The 21,134-nt window shown below is 42.4% G+C and overlaps 1 protein-coding gene across 1 annotated transcript in view; it reads left to right on the forward strand.

Moving 5' to 3' along the window:
- The first annotated feature begins 278 nt into the window (after positions 1-278).
- GRK5 (G protein-coupled receptor kinase 5) overlaps positions 279-21,134 on the forward strand; it is a 117,744-nt gene continuing 96,888 nt past the window's right edge. Inside the window, exons 1-2 of the mRNA XM_085319104.1 lie at positions 279-430; positions 20,382-20,494. Of these exons, the coding sequence (XP_085175230.1) occupies positions 279-430; positions 20,382-20,494 (265 nt within the window). The remainder of the gene's footprint in view (positions 431-20,381; positions 20,495-21,134) is intronic.

Genomic DNA, 21,134 nt, shown 5'->3' on the forward strand with positions numbered 1-21,134 from the left:
GCTCTTTTTACACCTGGCCTGTCTTTTTGGTTAATGGTGTTTTTTGTCTTGCTCAGACAAGCAGGATGGGCTAGCAGCAGAGAGCCTGGTATGAGGCAGCTTTCAGACTGCCAGGGCTCAGCAGCTGAATTTGTGTAATGATCCCGCCGGCTTTAATCAAGAGAGGAGACTGTGAGAGGCTTGTAAATTCCTACAGCAAAATTCCCCCCTCTCATTCACGTAGCAGATCTTGCCTCCAATACGCTTATCTCCCCACGTGTACAGAACCCTTGACGTCAATGGAAGATACGCTCTTTCGAGGAGAGCAGGAGACTGAGGTCGCAATCCGCCCTGCAAATGCGAGAATTACGTCCCTAACATTGTGGCGAGAGCGCTGTATGCCTTCGCATAAAAGAAAAAAGACTCGAAACAACGACATAGATAAAAAGATGTGAGGAAGGTAGACTGCTTGCAGGGGATATATTTGTAGCTGTTTCATCAGGCTTTAGAAGAGTGTGATTTTCGGTTACGTTTAAAAACGTGCTGTTTGACAGCCGGGAACGGTGTGGAGGCTTTTCATTCATTCCACCTTACAGATCTTTAAAGTGACATCTGTCAGCACTCAACCTGGAGCAGCAGTCAGTGGCTGCATCACCCTGTGTGTTCATAAGCCGTGACATTTAGATCAGGGACCTAGGGGTCTGGCTTCGCAGCCCAGTCATCAGTGGTCTTGGTGATATTTATAGATTGCATTGCATTTACTGTGGCTTTTATGAATAAAAGATACTCTGCGTGGTTAAATTATCAGAGGTTAAGTGTGACCAATCATGTTTAACCTAATGATGGATGTTAATATTTTTCTTTTTTCCTCGTATGTGAGAGGACCAAGTATGTAGCTTTAACAATATCTGAAGAAAATATTAGATTTTGTTGCTATTATCAAATTCCATTTATAAAGCTGGCTTTGTAGAGGAAATGTTTTGCAGAAATCAGTATTTTACCTGGTATAAACTTGGAACAGCATCCAGCTCTCACAAATGAAATACTGCTATTTCCCCGAAAAAAATGTTTATTTCTTCTTCCCAATAAAGGAAGTGATTTGCTAATTCTGTGGGTTCCTATGCAAATATTCCTCATGCAGACACTTTACTCTCACGGCCCTRAACCTGAGGTCTGCAGCCGTACAAAACATGCCACGGCTCCCTGAAGCCCGTCTCGCGGCAGCAGCGCCGAGGGAGGTGCTCCTCGCTCCTCGCTCCTCGCCTGCTGCCCGCTGCCGCGGGGCCGTCCGCTCGCRGGGGCTGGCGGCGCGCGCCGGGCAGCCTAACGCACAAGCGGGGAGTTTGTGTTGCTTTTAGCCTGTCTCGCGTTGCTGCAGAAGCTGTTATTATTCACCATTTACCTTCTCAAAATATTGAGCCAATTAGAAAAACAAATCACTCTTTTGGTAAATGCCCAAGGGTAAAGCCGTAACGATGTGTGTTCTCCGCAAGCCCTAATCGCTGGTTTTGCAGTTCCACTTGGGACTGCTGGACTAAGCAAAAACAAATTCCATTCTGATATATCTCACACATCGGCCAAGCCACATGGAGCTGCCACTTCTGTTGGATTTCACGAGTGGAGCAGCCGAGGATGGGATGGGAGACGCTCAGAGACGAGCAGGAGCAGGGAAGGAGGGAATGGCGCTGGCAGAACACCTCCCCGGGCTCTGTCGCAAACGGCTGTCCCAGCTGTCGGACAGGCCTCTGTTAATTATAAATTGTAACTGTTAACACATATATTGAAATAGTTGCTGAAATTTAGAGGCCAAGATACAGACAGATATTTCTGGGGTATTCTGGGGCGTATGAATGCCCTGTCAACTAAATTAAATGTAAATCTAAGGTCCTTGTGTTAAAATCTTATATTTTTGTTGTTACTGTTTTCTTTTCAGTGGTGAATTAASTGACATACTCCAAACCTTTGCATGCGTAAGAGTGTATGTGTTGGGTGAGAGATCTGAAACTTATGAATGTTACAGTATGAGAAGTCCATGAAGCTCCTATGCTTTGGYTTCCATGCAAGCACTTTAAACCCATGTGTAATGAAAGTACAGCCTCCTGATCATAGATAACTTTGGTAAAGCCCTTATTAAACTCGTCTGATGGCTCAGAGCCCCTCTTATTAGTATTATTTCACAAATAACAAGTGGTCCTGCTAAACCTTCTAAAATGAGCATAACAAGCTAACTGGTGCCTAATGGGATATTCCTCTTGTGTCTGACTACAAGGAATAAATTGTGCTCTTATCTCTGACACTTAATTGCTTATGCTTGGATTTGGGGACTGAAGTCCTCTGGTGCTGATAATTAGAGCTAGTCTCAGTCTTTGTGCGCAGATGCTCCCTGTGATCCACTTCAGTGTCTGTGCTCCTGATTTTCCAGGTAGTTTGCTTTTTGCTAAAGAAGCTAGACATAGTATTCAATTCTGCAAAAGCACTGTGAACAGATAGGACCATGTTTAAATTCTGAAGAAAACAGGGACCTGAAGAGCATGTCTTCTGATATCTGCTAAGTAGTTTAAAGAAATATTCTTGGGCAATTTTGGTGGTTCTGTAAATCGTGTGGTTCTTAGAAAAACAGTATTCAGCAACAAATAGTTTCAGAAAATTCAAAAGTATTGCAAAAATCATGAAAATTTACAAAAAATAAATTTATTCTGAACTGAAGAAACAAAAAATAACAGCAACCTTTTTATCTTTAAAATAATTTCCCTGTGTCCCTTAATGAGAATGGTGATGAAGCAGCGTAAGAAGTTATGCTCCATGCTTCGTTGCCCATTTTCTCACCCTCAGCTTAAAAATAACAGCTCTGTAGCACCTTCTGGTTTTTCATGAAGTCTACACACTGTATGAATAATCTTTATGGGGAAGAATGTGCTTCATCTCATATTGGGATTTTCCCATCTTATACGCTGTTGACTTAACCCTGCTTCCATAGAAGTCAAGAGTAATACGCCCATTGATTTCAGTGCAAGCAGATTTTGACTTTTCAAAAATCCTCAGCCAAATGTGTTCTCATTTTGGAAGTATCATGTGGTTGCATTTGGCCCATGTTGCATTTTAGTCACTCTGAAAGAACATTCACAGTTCTAGCCTGTCCTCACCTACCCTCACTATTGCAAGATCTGAGGGCTTTGGAGAGGTTTTGAGGGCCAAATGTTTTGTTATTGTCCAGTATTTTTGGGTAGGCGGAGAGGGGGAATTCTTCACAAATTTATAGAAAACATATTCTTATTCAAAGACAAAATGAACATAAACATTTMTAATTTGCTGTGAAACTTAAATCTGAGAAAAAATGCTTGAACTCAACCTACATGTTTCATTTGTTAATAAATAATCCCATTTTTTTTTCAATATGATGTAATGCAGTATTTTAAAGGAGATGAAAATTGGTTTGGAATAGAAGATCAGAACATTCTATTTTGACCTTATTGAAGAGCTTTTTATTTTTTTTTCTTTTTAAAATAAAATGTCATTAGAATTGACACATGTCTACGAAACATTTACTTATGGCTAGTTGGTATTTTCTGAGGAGAAAATATTCCACTGAAAAATTTCCATCTATTTTTTGTGCTTCCTAGTCTTTAATGTATTTCTACCRCTCGAGCATCAAAGTGAGACTTAGGAAATAGCTCTCATTCCGTGTTATGTACTAGGAATTGATTCAGGACAAGACTAAAGGCTCTGACTCGTGATCTTGAGTAGATTTGGCTTAAATGCATACCCGCAGTTAGTTTATAGCCTGATGTAGTAATACGAATTTCAGCAGCTGTGAAGGAGGTGTGTCTTCTTCTTTGCCTAAAATCACACAAGAAATCTGGCTAGAAGAAGGATTTAAAACTAACCCTCTCAGAGTCCAAGGTGAATTTCCTTTCCTGTGGATTATCTTTCTTAATAGTATCCCTATCTTCCTATCTGCTTATTCATCCCTGAGGCAAGCTGAGCATGTTGTGGAATCTCTCTAGCAAAGGTTTTAAGCAAATTAAGGAGAGAAATGCAGTTTATCCATACCTTCTCCCACATTCCTTGGGCTGTGTTCTGCTGCCACTGAGTGGGTGTGTGCACACGTGTGTGTTTTCCACACATTTGCCTGGGACATGCTACGGCCTTTAAGCACATTTCCTGATCTAGATCTAGCCATTAAAGGATTTACTTGACGTGACTTCATGTGCCTTCAAGATTTTCCGATGCTGTATGAAAAATGAATTGCTGTCTTCATCATGCTATCTTCACATGTTTGTCCTGGTTTAAACATACTAGTCTGAGCAATCCAAGTTGGAAGTGGAGTCAGCTTGTGACTTTGAAAGTGTGCAAATCACCCAAAAGAAATTTGCCTAAGATACTTTTATGGTATTTCAGCTGAAGTTCCATGAAAAGTGCAAAAAATAACACTCTTTCCTCTAAAAACAATGTTCCAAAATAAACAAATTCATAATAAATAAATGCTTGCCAAGATTCATTAAAATCTTAAACTGTGATTTAATATCCTGTCTCCCTTTTGTCTTAGTGGAAAAGGTCATATAGATGAAGTACATCTGTTGCAGAATCTCTCTTGGATTTGAGGACAAGACTTAGTCCTATTTTTGGCTTTTGTATGTGAGCAAATTGCTGAGAATTCCTTCTATTCAGTTATCTTAATGTGTCAGCTCTTGAAGAGGATAAACAGTCCTGTGGCCGGCACTTTCAAATGCCAAGCTGCATCCCTTAAATGTTGTTCTTCAGACACTAGCACTGCTGGTACTGGGTGACAGAGGTCATCAAAGTGAGCTGGAGCTTCTGGCCAAAGCCAGGTCCTGCTGGGTGGGCTTACAGTGAAACTTTGGCCATGCTGAAGTCAATCAATATGGGATTTCTTCTTTTATATCACAGAGGACATGTCTACCCTGTGGGACGGCTTTTCATTCTGATGGGAGGCCTGGATGTCCTGGACATCAGATTGCTGGTCAGGCTACTTGTGCTGGTAGTGAGAGGTTGTACAAGTTATTCTGCTTGCTCAAAGTGTGCAAGTGTGCAGAAGAGAATTTAAGGTTCGTAGGCCAGAGGCAGAGAACAAGTAAGAGGGAACAGGGCTCTGCAGTCTACTGCTAGAAGCATTTCCCTGAAATAAGATAAGAATAACAGGCTCCAGGTCCTTATTTGCAGTGCTGCTTATAAGCGTCTGGAGGATGTAGAAGGGTAGAAACTCAGCCTAGAACAGGTGAGAGAAGGAGGATAACATCAAAGGCTGGTGGATTTTGATAACAAGAGTTTTGAGGTGAAAAGAGGATAAATCTGGAAAACAGAAACAAGAGGATAAATCTGGAAAACAGAAACAAATAGCTAATGCTTGATATGATAGCGATGTATGGAACTGGGGAAGCCAGAAAAATAGGAGATAGTGGAGTAAAAGTGAAGGAAAAGGAAAAGGATCTAACTGGCYCTTATTCTTCAGTTTTGCTTCTATCTTCATGTTTTTGTTAAATCTCTTTGAAATCTAGTCAGTTATAAACATCAGTGCATTTACAGTCTCTTATTTTCCTGGCAACTTTCCAGGATTTTAAAGTAATACCACCCTGTTTTGAAAAATGGGTCTGCCTTTTCTCTTTCTTCCCCAGAAAGCAGTTGCATTGGTGAGTGGGAAAACTGTGGCACTCGAGAGCCGCAGGGGATGAAATCCTATCCTCGCTGAAATCAGAGGCAGGATCCCCAGTGGCAGAAGAGGGCCCAGGATGTCACGGAGAGGGCTTTTGGCTGCGGTCCTGCGAGCTGTAAGCATTGGGGATGGGTCTGTGTTTGCGCACTGCCTCATACAGAGAAGTCCCGAACTTGTTGGTCCTTTGGCACTGCAACAAGACAAATGTTCAACCCAAACGAGTTGTTCTAGGAGCCRCGGGAGTAATGAAGCTTCAGTGGATGTGCAGCTTGTGATTGGATTCTCCTGTGTCTTATAAAGTGTTTTCTAAAGTTAAAGYTGCTGTTGTGCCTCTCTTCTGCAGGGATTTTCTGGTGTTTTATAAGGGTGAGTTTCGGCCTTTTTGCTCTCCCCAGCTGCTTGTTCTCTCGGCGGCGCGGGAAGGCAGCATGCAATCCCTCTGACAAATGAAGTGAGAACTGACCCACAGTTCAGAGGTCTTGGAGGGGATACACGCCACACCTGCGCACACAGCACCATCACGTGTGCTTTTGTCTCTGCAAAGGTGGGCTGCTTAAAACAAAGAGTGTAAATTAAAAAGTAAAGGAAAAAATAGCTTTCCCTCTAGCTTCTGGTGGTTCTAGTTTTCTTAGACCCTCTAACAATACCAATGGGAAAACTTTTCAAGAGGAAAGGGTCTGTTTTTATTTTGTTTACCTAATTGAAGTTGTGCATTTAAACTTTCTGTGGTAATTTTTTTTCCCAGTTGTGCGTGTGGAGTGTCTCAACAGGGTCGTAAAAGTCATGCTAATTTATCTGAGGGCAAAATTCTTCTTTAAGCTGGAAAAGCTTTTGCTATTTTTGTTTGCAAAATGCTTTTGAGTCCTTAAGTAAAGGACACTGTTGAAAAGCCAAGGGATGTGCTGATTTTATTATTTTTATTAATATACTTTAAACTTTGAAATATTTTACTTGGTACCTGAAGCCAAGACAGCAAAATGCAAACTGCTTTGTCCTTCAGTAACATGGAAAATGTGAAACAAAGTAGATATACCTTCTACTTGTTTTGCTGTTCTATTCGCTGCTCTGAGTACACTAGATAAACATCTCTTTTCTGATTATTGAGAACATTGCCTTTTTTAGGCATTAAAATTTTCTTTTTTTTACTGTCACCGTAAGCACTATTCCACATCTGCCACATTAGTCTCCCATGAAAATCTTCCATACCGGGAAATCTCAGAAATCAGCACTTACTCCAAAAACAAACTGCACCTATGTTTTGTAGGAGAGGGGAGTCCTAAATTAGGTTTCATAGCTCAAGCTTTCTCACAGGACTTCTTTAAGAACTGATGGCACGGCTGCCAGAGAAATCAATGGAAGCTGCAGGTTGCTTGATATAGCTGGATTTCAGGCTACTATGGTTGAGTAGGGCAATCACTGCCTGCATTGCAAGAGGGTTAAATATACAAAAGCATGGAAACGACTGAAGTGCCAAGTATGGTAAGGCTGCAAGTCTAGCCTTTAGCTCAAAAAAATCCCATGTCTTCTTGCTTATGAGCCGCTTGGGTATTTACTAGAGATGGAGGAAGGCTACTAAGTCTAGTCATTTCATATGGAAATACAAAAAATACAACCAAGACAAGCCTGCTTTCACCTCTCACAGTGGAGAGCACATCTCCTCTACTACTGTGTGTTTCTAGGAGCACGCCAAGGTGAAGCTCCGAGCCTTGCCGTGCAAGGTGCAGGGCATGTGCTGGGCAGCAGGAGAGCATGAGCCTTGGGAGCGGAGGGCAGCCTGGGCTTTAGGCTTCCTGCCTTTTGTCATTTCTCTGAATCTTTCCCATAAGAACTGCTTTTGGTTGGGGACCTGTTTTTGTGGTAATTTTAAAATGTATTTTAGAATGTTAACTTCAGCCAGCTGAAATTATTTCCTTTTTGCCCCCTTACTGAGAAGGTTTATAAATGTCAAGTTACACAGGAAGCAAATTCTCTTGTTATCAGATTGTTCTGTAGTCACTTTTCTTTTCCTCAAAAGCATAATAGAGAACTTTATCAGTGCTCAGTCATTTGTTTCCTATTAAACACAGGTAATTAAGATACTGTTTGGCTCACCAGCAAGAGTTACTGACCTGTTTTGTCTGTAAGCATAGCTTTAAATTAGGAGACACCTGAAACTAGTAGGAAGTGAGTATTAATTGGGTTCAAGTTCCATAAGCACAGCCTGCCATTTCCCACTGGGGTGTGGTAAATAGCCATCACCAAAAAACACTTACATTATCTTGCAGAGTGTTCCCAAGAGGTGATTAAATAGCACATGTGCCACTTGGACTTAAATGCTTTGACACCAACATCAGTGTTTGATGCTATGTTGGTTTGCATGGTACAGCGTATGCTGCATCGCTGGGGGAGTTGAACAAGAGAAGGAAACTTGGAGTTTAAAAATCAGAATACCAACTAAATAGTTAACTTTCTTTTTCCTGCCATGACACCTAGGAAGGAGTAGTACTAATAACCCAAAATATGATTTTGTAATACACCTGAAAAGAAAACAGTTCTTGCAGCAAGATTGTGTCTTCCTTTAGGTCTGTGCAGCTCCAAACAGACTATCAGTGTTGTACAAGCAGCATATACCTAGTTTATCATGATACTGCTCTGTGCAACTGACTTCATAGCTCGGCATGCACCTAGCAGAGTGGTGATGTGCTGTGATGTATCGTAACAGCACCTTGTAACATAATTTGTACTGCCAACACTTTCACATATGGCATTGTGCTGCACCTTGCCATCTGCTGTCTCTGAAGCAGCACAGATGCTGCAGATTAGAGTCTTTTACTGCAAAAGCACCTCCATTAATTTTGTTCAGCTTGTAGTAGTGTGGGCCCAGGGACCTTGGGGACAGGGTGACTGTCCGGCAGAGGGCAGTTGGACGCACGCCTACATTCAGGACATAGCACCATCGCGCCAGGACTTGCTCTGCAGAGTGTCAGGCAAACTCTTAACTGCTGAACCACTTTACCCCTTCAGGACTGTAGTAAGTCTAGTGGGCAACTGTTTAGTCTCTGTTGAGCTAGCAGCCTTTCTCTCTTCGGTATTGATGACCGACAGAAGCAGGAAGCAAGCAATTACACAGTTCAGTGACRGCTTGTCACTAACTTCTCCTGTGTTACTTGAAGCTCAGCAAGCTAGACTCACATGGGATGTAAGTACACCAGCTTTGGAGCTAGCACTGTCTCTGATTTGAAAATSGGAGTTTTCCATCTGGGCTAGGAAAACATGAATCTAGTGGTTTGTAAGGGATACGCTGGTGAATACAGCAATACTAAAGGCACTGTTATAATTAGCTTAGTCAGAGACTGAGCGCATAGATTTACTTGAAAACCAGTGTATCTCTTCCCTGGTCGACGTGACCTCTGTGGAAAGAATATTTAGGCTGTAGCCATCTAATTCAGTGTTACACATCCTTGTTGACAGTGTTACATATTACAGCTATTAATTAAAGATATCAGCATGTACCATAATGAGGGGCATGACTTAGGATATAAAGAGTCACTTCAAGGATCTCAGAAATTGACTGCCACTGTATTTTTTAAAACTGAGAGTGTGTCTTGTTTATGCAGCTTAAATTAAATGCTACAGAGGTTCACATGTACTCAGATGAAAGGAAAAGATGTACCCTTCAGTCTATTTCACAAAACTAGCATAACCACCCTAAAACAAAGAGAAGCTTTCATGTTTATTTTTATAGTTCCACACTAAAATCTAAAGTGAAATGAGATTGAGCAATAAAAAGTAAGTAACTAGACCTCATTCTTACCATGAAAGAAGTTGTTGCAATTGTAAATGGTTAACCAGCTTCACAAAATGTCACTAACTGGGTAAAAATGTTCCCCAAGTAGTTCCCATTTCTGTTATTCCTCCCACAGTAACACAGCTCAGAAAGGCACTACTGAAAAGGGATTAGACAGGACAACGAAAGGGGAGCATTTTCTGGAGAGGGAAATGGCAAAGAAAATTTTTGTCTTTTTTTTAGAACTTTATTTAAATATCTTTTTTTTCCTCCTATCACTCTAGATTTGTTTGCAAAGCAGGAATAAACAAGCTCAGCCTGATTTTTATTGGCACCACTCACACTCCTCCAATTTATTTATTTTTTTACTACACTCGCTATACGTAGATTTTTATACTTAGATTTTTGCCTTTGGAAAAGTGTAAACAATCATTCTGTCTTTTCAAACTAAGGAGGCTAATTGGTGATTGCTGGGCCAGGCCCAGAGGGCTCTGTTCTGTGCTGTGTTCAACAGCAGTTTTCTGCAATTACTTCATGCGGGAAAGGGGTCTGGCCCAAACTGATCCAACAGGCTGGGACTGGCAGCAAGCAAGCTCAGTTTCAGCCATCAAAACATTCCTTGGTGGACAAATGCCCTCCTGCTTTTCTGAAAAATCTGGTGCCAGTTTTAACAAGAGGGGAAAAACCATTCATCACGATTAATTCATCCGAAAATTAAGCTGGTGATCGCYGACCTTGGGCCAATGGTGGCTTTCAGAGCCGGGGCAGGGCCCTCCAGATACCTGCTCTCGTAAGTGTCATTCCCACAATGGGTGCTGGGTAACAGCCAGCAAAAGGCAACAGCTAGCTGTCAGAAAAGCTTGCAGGCAGGGACTATACATTTATTTAGATTTATGTACATATTAGAAGTGTTTCTCCCTGAGTGCAGCTACTTTCGGTGCGTTGAGCTAGCTTGGACATGAGGGCAGCTATGAAGTGGGGTCGAGAGGTTCACGCCAGAAGATATGATGCAGACAGTCCTGAATGGGGAGTGATAATTTTCTCTTCATCCTTCTTTGTCTAGRATATGACGGTTCCTAGATTTTGCTCTCTCCTGGAGGTCACTGGTGATAGGACATTGTACTAGATCAGCTGGGTGTGCTGAGGCCGCCAGAATGAGTTGACAGCATCTAGTCACTCTTAGAGTAGATAAGAACAAACAGAAATGAAGTCAAAACTAATGTTCGGCCTCGTCGTGGCTTCTGTTAGAGAGAGGAAATTCTGTCGCCATGGATGTTCAGGCACAATCCCGCTGCTTCGGTCTGCTTGACTCTCCGATCGATCTCCCCTGCTGCAGCTGAGCCTGGGAGGCCTCGGCCCCGGTCGCTGCTTTCCCTGCCCCAGCGCCTCACCGAGCAGCTCGGCCGCGGGGAGAGCGCGCTCACCGCGAGGGCTCTTTTGAGCGGAAGGCAGCGTTAGCAGCTCCTCTTGTTTGTCGTTGTCTGTTTCTGCYCCCAGGGGCCGGTTCGCGCAGCACCTGGCTGTAGGGTCCTGTACGTCTGCACGCACGTGCTGCTTAGCCGCTTCAGCCAAATCAGCACCTTGCTTTAATTCTTGCCGCAGGGCTGCTGGGTGTGCAGGTGGGAGACAGGAAATAGTTTTTTGTTTATATTTAGGGAAATAGTTAATCTGGCAACTGGCACAAGGCTGAGGTTTTGCGTTTATGAAAGTGGTGCCTACCCGCACCGGCTGCCTGGGTGGGTGGGTGAGAGAGTCAGGACGAGCTGGGCAGCCGCTTGCATCATCTGACGTAGACACTTACACTGTGCAGCCTTCAAGCCTCGTATTTCAGTTGCTGCTTTTAAAGCACTGTGTTAACTGCTCAGAGGAACCCTCTGCCTTTGCTTTCCAACAGGTTTCCTCTTTTTTGTCTTCTACCTCCTAATTTTCTCTTTTTATTTGCTGCCTTTCTTGTTGAGTCCTTCAACGGGTAACTATAGTAACAGCAGTGAATGAGTGACGGACTACTACTGACTCCCTGCAGGAAAGCTCTGCTGCGCTTTCACATGCCTGCAATGGCTTGGCACCCTGTGTTGTAGGAGTTTCTCTGAAAAACGGGGACAGTCTGCCTCATCTTGGGAACTGGCTCCTTTCTGCTAGCTGTTTGCAGCTGCAACCCGCAATATTTTGTGGCAGAATGAGTGAGTCACCGGCAGAGCAATCTGTTACATCAGATAATCACAGATTACCTCCATTAACCTGAATCCMTTCTGTAACCTTTTACAATAATGATCCTAAATGCTGACACATACCACTGTGTTACCATAAGGTCTTGGGCTGTCAGTGATTTTTGGGGACAGTGATTTTGGGATGACTTAGCAGGGTATGTCACAGAGATCCACAGAAAAGAGCTGTTGGTACCATGTTGCTGTACAGTTGATGGGGCCAAAGCCAGATCTTTTAGCTAAGGAGGAGAATTTGGGTGAATTCAAAGTCAACTCTGTTTGCTTGTTTTTACTGCTCCCCTCCTGCCATAAAGTTGACCTTTTCATCCTCCTGGCATCATTCACACCGCAGTCTCCCACACTGCCACAACCTCTGTCTCCCCCAAAGATGTCTCCCTCCAGTCACATCAGCCTTATGCATTCCCTTCCGTCCTTGCCCCACCATTCGATTAGTACCTTTCTCCTCCAAAGCCAAGGCATGTGCTAGCTGCTTTTCTCCTCCACTAGCCAGTCACTACAGCTGGCAAATGCTCACATTTAATGAGCATGTCAGGGTGCTTTCATCCCCATCTCCACCTTTCCTCTTTTTGCATGGAGTGTTTGAAGGCTTGTTATATACTTATGATTCATTTATGCTTTATGCATGTAAGAATCTGAGCTGAAGACGTAGTATTCCGCAGGAGAGCCAAAACATGGAGAGCATCATTATCTGCTTTTGTGGCAAAGAAATATGTGTTAATTTGCTTTGCTTTCTTGCTAGTTTCCTTTGAATACAAGTGTCAAAGATGCCTTAGGTCTGCTGAGGGCTAGTGGGCAGGGATGTGTAACTCTTGCTCTGAAAGCTCACCAGTYCTCTTCTGTCTCCTCTGAATTTTATTGAAGTAGCCATAACACCTCCTCTCCTGTAACGACCATGTTCCTATGTAGTGAAGCAATTGCATTAGGATATCTTTGTCAATAAGGCTTTCACTGATAAACCTTGGCTGATTCTCACTGCAAATAGAAAGTTCCYATTTTTAAGATGTTACTATTCTGCACTGCTATTTCTGGCTGACTGTGGAAGYGTCACAGAAGAGATGTTCCTCTAAAACAATCCTGGCCCAATAATGCAGATGGTTCAGGCAGTACGTCTAGTACACATGTTCTCAGGAAATTCTCAGCCTAATTTTCTCAAGTTTTATTTTGTTTGCATCCACTGTCTGAAAAGTTTTGGTGGATTCAGGCAGGCTTCATTGTGAGGACCGATGAGGGTCACTTCTTATGGCTACTGGGCCGTCTTTCTGCGTTGTATGACAGATATAATAGCCCTCTGGACCACTGCCAGTATACAGAAATACTACAAAATAAAAATGTACTAGGCATCTGCTCACGTTTCCTCAGTGCCTGCCTATTCAGACAGCCACATCAGCACATTCCCAGGGCCAAATATTGCCAATGATATTCAGTGTGGGAGGAGAGGCTGAGGTAATGCAGCAACTCAGTAGGGTATTTGTATGCAAAGAGAGAATGAATGGGCTGCAGAGTTGCTTTGAATCAGGCTCTGTATAGCTGTGACCTGTGTGTTGCATATCTAACTGTTCGGGGGGCTGCCTGCCTGCCTGCTAAAGAGCAGGGCTGCAAGTACGTTCAGGTGGACTATCTAGATACTTGAGAGGTTTCCTCGTTTGCCTCCATCATGGGTGCTCTATACTGGCTCTTTCCTACTTTACTGGTGGTTGTTTTCCTGGATCAGAAATAGGCCATCTCTACTGGGCATGCTGTTATTTATGTACAGAGAGCAAAACACATCTGGATTTCTGGTTTCTTATTAGAGCATCTAAAAGCTCTACCAATTCCACCAATTTGGTACAACTAATAAATCCATGAGGGCTAATAAAACAACTCATCTTAAATCATTATTTTTTCATGACATTTACTAAAATTCTTTTCTCTTATTTGTGAGTTTATTTAGATGAGGACAAAAAGAAAAAAAAAACAGAAAAGAATGTAATTCTCAGAGCTTGGCTACAGGCTGATGATAGGAACACACTTGAATTTTCATCTCCCATCCAGCTGGATCTCCTCTCCACAGTTCAGAAATATTCCTTATAAAAATCAAATGTCAGGAACACAGAGGCTAAGTTCTTTTTTTAGAGACTGCAGAACTATTTGCAGGAGAAAAAGCCCACATGGCTCTTTGATGGGAACAGAGTGAACCCAGATTTTTCCATGCTCAGGTTTAGACTTTCAACTGTTCACCCTCTAGAATTGACACYAGATTTTTTGGAAGAGCCAAGCTCCGTATAGTTGCCTGCACCAAGGCTAGATTTCCTTGTGTACTCCTTTTGCCTGTTTTGTGCTGCCCATTGTGCTACTGATCACCAGAACTGCAAAAAGTAAAGCAGCAAATCTGTTGAGCGCTTTAAACTTCTAGTCATTTCTCTCAGTGTCTAACTAGGTTCCTGAAGTCCCTTCAAGGTATTTTGGCTTTAAAGGTCAGCCCTAAGAACATTTGGTGCCTTAACTTGTTTGAGGAGCACCACTGCATCCAGGAGTACTATGCATAGGCAATGAGTTGCATTTGCAGATCTGGGCTCTGAGATGTGTCAACATCTTGCAGCTTGCATCCTTGTTACTAAAAAAGGCTAATAAATCTATAGAACATGTCCTAAGTTTAAAAAGTCATTGCCTAAAGAGCAGTTCCTTCCTGGAAAGATATTATAAAGCCCTATTCAAGTAGGTATTCTGTAGCTGGGGTTTGCATTCTTTCCTTGGAAGAATGGGAAGCAGGTCTCCTACAGTCAATGTAAAATGCAGCTGTGAAAATTGACTTAAGAGAACAGGAAAGCAATGTAGGGATTTAGATTCGTTTGAACATCCAGATATATGGGGGCCATGTCCTTGTTTAATTCTTGTGTGCTTCAAAACATGAGGTAGTTGAGAAAGTTTTTGACGAAAGAATCTTCCTTTTGAAAGTGGAGGTTCATCAAAAATGAAAGGATTTACAAGAAAGTGTCTACTTAAAAGAAAAAGGAATGTGTTTTTTCTAGCTTCATTCTGATAATATAGAAACACCATTTCAACAAAGAATGTCAATTTACCATACTCATTTTGTTCCCATAATATATCTTAATATTCTATTTGATATGTTCTATGATAATGTTTTGACGTTAGAGAACTGAGATGACTCAATGTTATCAAAATGAAATATTTTAATGTGTTCGAATCAGAATTTTCTAGAATTTTTAAATATTTTCTCTCAGCTCCTGTTCTGAGGAAAACTCCTCCAAGATATTAACATTCTTAGGAGAGTGATAACTCAGATTCCTAACAGCTCTGTTCAAAATGCTCATCACCCATGGTAATCAATAGATATTTACAGACAGATTTTATCTGTTACTGGTGTCACTGTCACATTGGTGAATGAAATGTCTTAAAACTCCCCAGGTTCAGACATCAGGGCCTCTTAATGTTCCTCCAAATGACCTAACAGGTCTGGAACCAATCTTCAAAGGAACACAGTTGTCTCTGTTGTCTCTAGATTTATTTATTGTATTGTTTCTTTTACTATTATTGCCAACCACAATATTAAATACTATCTAGACATCTTTCTGTTTGAATCCATCAGCTTAGTTCAGCTCAACAGCCTGTTGAACTCTCTGATGCATGGTAACATAACTAAACATAACTAAACCAAACATAAGTGTCCAGATTTGTACCAGTGGCCCAGCATACATCGTTTACTTTGAAATTGAGAATAAGAAGCTAAAAATTAAGGATGTTCCTTAATTTTACTGTTTTGCTTGTTTTAAGCACAGGTTAGTCAAGAGGATGGGCTAAGGTCTTGTATGGATAAAATTCCTGGATTTTTTGCTTTCTCAGATGAGAAGGATAAGGTGAAGGGAAGAGACTGAGCAGTATCTTTCCTTCTTTGGAAACAAACCATTTAAATTTGCTAATAGTGCAGAGAATAGGTGGGACTGATATGAAACAARAATGGCACACTTGGATGAACTTCCATGTGAAGTAGGACTAAGAAGAATGGGACCATTTGCTTTAGAAACTGGATGAACAAGAGAGGATGTATAAAAGATGCTGAAAATTCTTAGGAAAACATGATGGGCTGAAAATTTTTATTCATACTGTCTCATTAGGAAGAGACTCCAGGAAAATAAGCAGTACCGTATTTAAAACTGATGTGTTTTTTTTTTTTTCTTTTACAAATACGTAGTTAATCTTTGGAACTCACATGCACATGAGGCAAAGGGGCATTCAATGGTCTGCAGCATTCACTAGGAGTCTAACAACAGCTTGAATTTAAATAGTATAAGTATTTTTAAAAAAGAAGAAAGTTTTGGAAGCAACGTATCTTCACATTTTTATTAGCCATGCCTGAGTAATAGGGTGAGGAAGAAAGTTTCTTCTTTCCAAATGTTTGAAAAAACAATTAATTTCTAAGATATTGCTCTGAAGCTGCCTGTGGTCAGTACTGTACTAGACAGACAACTTGTTTAATGTAATATGCCCAAACGACAGAAGGAGTGCTAGGAGGGAGGTGCAGAGGCAGGCAGATGAGTGCCATACAGCTGTATACACTGACAGGGGAGAGTGAGTAAAGGAAGACTGGTAGGAGGATGAAGGGAAAAAACATGCTTTCACTGAGTCTGTCTGCGCTGCCGCTCTGTATTCTGGTTAATGGAAACTGATTGTTATTAAAAGCCAGCCTTCTCTTGACCSTGATTTTTGGACTTTCAATTTTTTTTGTGAAGTTTGTTTCACTATTTTCATGTACTTTGTAACCAAGGCCTTGTAATCAGAGTGTACAGAACTTACACTCTTGTGTGTAAAGGACTTGGATGAAAGCCTAGCTACTGTTGCAAAATGGAAGATACAAACTGTGGTCCTCTCTCAATGACCTGTGGGTAGTTTACCTAAGTTGTGGATTAACCACATTGCACATACAGGTGAAGGTAATGAAATATTGGCCAACTTGGGTTAGCCAGGTCTGGTAGCATGGGGGCATGATGCATGCTTACTAGCCTGGGTGAGAACAGAACAAAAAGTTTGAAGCCAGTTTACCCATGCTTAAAAGCCATATGGCATGGTGGTGTGAGGTGCTAATGGAATATGCTATAGGCTCTTGCTCCCAGATGCTTTGCATGTGTACTTTTGCTGAAATCTCTCTGCACAAAAAGATCAGAGCTAGATTTGCCATCCGCTATCATAAGATGGGATGAAGATGCCATATACTTTTAGTAGGTAGTATGTAGAGCAAATGCTTTTGTTTCCTGTAGGGCTAGTTGATGTATTAGAGAGTTAACTTTAATCCCCAGTTTACAAATGCTGAGYTGTTAAGTGAATGCAAGGGGGTGGAACTGAGATTTCGTGCTGTTGCAGGGAGCTCACCTTTTGTTATCACCAGTAAACCAAGGTTTCAAATTAGCTAGGCCATCCACATGATAAAACTCACATATAAAATATGACAAATCTGTCAGATTTTGCTCAGAAAAGCTCCCTTGAAGATTACAAATCCTTCCGAACAGAATAGACAGTGCAAAGGCAGCAATCAAGGCAATGTGTGAAAAGCTTCCCTTTGCAACCTGCACAATTACTGACCTATTCAGAGAAACCTCCTCTTTTAGCTTTTAGCTCTGCTAGACAATTTACCCTATCTCAGCTGCCTCGCTGCATTATGTCCTTCACCCCCCCATCCCCCCAACACACACACACAATTACGTTTGCAGTGTTTGCTGGCTCCACAAGAAAAGCTGAGAGCGGAAAGGTCAGGTCGATTAGAGCAGTTGATCAGAATCTTTAACATAAAGACGTCACAGGCAAAATAGTAATTCTACTTCATGCTCAGCTAAGAGCAAATGATTCATCAGGCAAGGCTGCTTATTTCTGGAGGATGGCCACAAAAGAGAAGAGAACATGCTGGCTGTATCGATCACAGTTGTAATAAGGAACCATGGAGCCCTTCTCCAGTTTTGATGGAAATTTAATGTTAGAAATACATCATCCAGTGTAAATATATCAATATATAGTTTACATTGAATGGATTTTTAAAACATCCTGGCCCAGCCTAGTATAGTCAGTGCCTCCCTGCACAAATCTCAGGGATGTCATTTAGAGCAAACAGTAATTTTATAATGCCCTGCACTGCTTAATGCTGCTACAGATGCAACCATTTTGTGARGACTTCTTTGAAAGTGACTGGAGAAGCAGGTGGACCCTGAAACATCCAGTACTTCGGCCTAAAGGGTAGACCTTCCGTGGGTGAAAATTTGCCAATGTTGTGCACATGCAGCTTAAAGGATGTTTTCCTCTGGCTTACTCCTGCCTCCCTTTTTGCCCAGGAATTATTGGGAATACTGTTCTAGCAGGAACAGCTGTCCAAGTGGTTGAATATCACTTCTACTGCCTCTGGTGCCTGTTCATTTCTCCAGCAGAGAACTTGTGGCTCCCTACCCCAGTATTCCTCCCTGTCCATTAGACAGCAAAAGCAGAAAACTGGCTCTCTGCAGTGGGAGAGGAAGCAAGGCAGGAGCGAGAGGCACATGTTGGTATGTGGAGGTGGGATGGGCTGCTCTAGGAGTTGGCAGGCTAAGGAAGAGATTCAAAAACCCAGATTCAGATCCTGTGGCCATCAAAGCAGAAGCACTCAGCTTTAACACCAGCTAGCAGTTTCTCTCCCTCCTTTCCCTCCCCTTATTTCCTATCCCTCCCCCGTTGCTAATAAATACGTACTTAATTCAGTTAATTCCAATGGAGGTTTGGTATCACAGAATAGGAYTGAAAGTTCACAAGATAAGTGAATGCTAGGGAAAACATGAACAATCATTCAGGGAAGAAAATGTAGCTGAAGAGAATGATTGATGAAGAAAAGGAAGTGAGAATTCCTGGAGGAAGGATGATTTCCCAAAGGGGTGTGAGAAGGGAGGAAGGGCTGAGCAGGTAGGAGGGGGCAGGTAAGCATAATGTACAGTATGATGAACCATAAACCAGGACTGTAAAGGAGTGTGCAGTAAGGTTCCTGGAAGAGAAAGAGTTGGGGGAGTAGGTGGGCATGGCAGCGGAGCCTGGCAGACAGGAGCAGCTATGCAGGACTTGCAGGTGTGGGCTTTCAGGGAGAGGAAGGCAAACGATGGACCATCCAGGTCATCAGATCCAACCTCTGCTGTCGCTAGTGGCCAGGCAAGAGGGCTGCATTCCGGGAGAGCTGATAGACTATTTCAGTGTGCTGCTCCCACACCACAGTCCACAAAACGTTTCTCAGCGCCTTGTAGCATACGTAAGACCTCAGTACATGAGACTAAGTGACATGCACCACAGGAAGAGAGCAAGACAGTTTCTCTGATATTGTGGTTGGAAGGATGAAAGAAGAAATTACTTTAGCAGCAGTGTTTTGGATCCACTGAAGAGGGGAGSTTGAAGAAGTGTTCATTATAGACATAAAGGGCACATCGGTGTTGCATAATGCCAAGTAATATGGAGACAGTCACAATTTTCTAAGCTTTGCTGGAGACTAATTCCTGGAAAGGGTAACACAGCTGTACTCCTGATAGTCTAAACAAGCTAGTTCCTTTACTGCTCATGCAGATATCTCTGCACTACATTGCACAATGTAGACATACTTTAAATTCTTGTCAGTAAAGAGTTTAAAGTAATTCAAGGCAAGCTCTTTTGTGACAAAATCACTGGTCACTAAAATCAACAGAACAAAAGGTGGGACACACTCCCTCGCTGAAGTCTGTGGAAAATTGTGTGATCACTGTGTGATCAGAAATGCTCCACAGAGAGCAATATTTGGCATTTTTTTCAAAAGCCCATGTTTTCTATGTAAGTCTGCTACCTTTTGAGTCAATATATTCCTAATTTAGCCTGCAATACCATGTAGTACCCAACACACTCTTAGTCTGCAATTGTGACTCTACCAGCTCCTCTACAGAATTAACTCAGCTCTGATTTAGTCATTCTACGTGCCAGCGCATGTAAAATAGACTCAAGTGAATCAGATTTTGTGTGCGGAGACTGAATTGCACTAAGTACAGTGACTCGGAGACTCTCACAGACTGCATCTGGGCTTTCGCATTCAGAGGGGTATTCTTCCTCAGTTGGCTTCACAGCCTATCTGAGCAGGACAGGCAGACAAAAGAGGCAGGAATAAAACTCCCAACATAGCACCATACTTCCTGCTCTGTTTATCAATGCTGATGTGGCAGCTGAGTCCCTTTCTTGGGTACAAGCATGCGGCAGGGAGAGAGCAGAAGAGAGAAACCAAGAGAACAGCTAGAGTAAAGAAATGCCCAAGGAGAGAAAAAAAAAAGACAAGAAAAATATACAAATGTTCTCTTAAGTTGAGCTGTTTCAAATCTGAGAGCCCRTCTAGCATGACACTGGGGGACAGCTCTCACATCATGTCAGCCTGCCTTAGGATTGCTCAGGCTGAGGGAGCCTAACCCTGTAGGCAGTGCATCCTCTAGTGATCCCAGCAAGGAGTAAACTTGTGTATGCCAGAAAAGCTACCTTTAGTGGTCAGATTCCAGTGCAAAAGCCTYGCCTCTTCCAAGCCAGGAACAGGGCACCAGAAACAGGTCCTCAGAGCTGTGTTATGCTTGTGACAGCAGTGTCAGGCCTGAATCCCCCATCTTGAGCCATCTGGGGTGCTGAACTATTAGAAACAGGAATTCAGACAGCTTAAGTTTTGAAAGAATGGGGAAAAGCATCTACAGACTAAAGAATGTGAATATGAGGATTTGGGATTTCTGATCTGGCAACCTAGGAGTGGAGGAGGAGAAAGCACTGGGGGACTAGAAAAAGAGAAGAGCGGGGAACAGAACTGGAGAAGTGAAATGGAGGGAAAAGGAAACAAGGAATTGTGGGGACCATGGAAGAGTAAGCACCAGGAGCATGTGTCTTGGCTAGATAAGCTCAAATGTGGCACCTAGAGATGCCAGTGACACCTGCAGCAGGGTCTTTATGAAAGGACATTGATGAGGGAGGTTCGTCAGTGGGTGTGTGGAGGGGCTGAGGACCTCAGACCTCATTCTCCCAGAACTGGAGGAAGCTAGCTACGATTTTTTGCGTGAGGACAGTTAGATTCAGGAACTCCTGGGGAAGAGTGAGGAGAGGAAAAAAAAAAGCACAAAGAGATTTTCTCTACATGAGGATATTATATTACTTTTCTCCCACTGTTCTCCTCCTCCCAAAGAATATTGTGAAGTGAGTGTGGCCAGAGTGTGTAGCACRAGTCTTAATGCCACAGAGACAGTATACATAAAGTGAAGGATGGAAGGCAGACACTTTTTTAGGGATGTTGTCAGGGTTCATTCCCAAACGAGGAGAGGGAGATCCAAGTTGAAAAGAGGTGAGCTGTAACTTTACCAGGCTGTTTGACTGGCATGAAATGGCTRTCAGCTTGCATGGAGGTGATGCTGGAGATGCTCAGTTCAGGCACTGTTACCTGAACTGGAGACTGCAAGCCTAAGCTCCTAACCTTTGCCAACCTGCTTTGGTGCCAGATGTGGCCTCCTTG

Source organism: Rhea americana, unplaced genomic scaffold (assembly GCF_003343005.1).
Source record: "Rhea americana isolate MKP2758 unplaced genomic scaffold, rheAme1 scaffold_57, whole genome shotgun sequence".
Lineage (NCBI taxonomy): Eukaryota > Metazoa > Chordata > Aves > Rheiformes > Rheidae > Rhea > Rhea americana.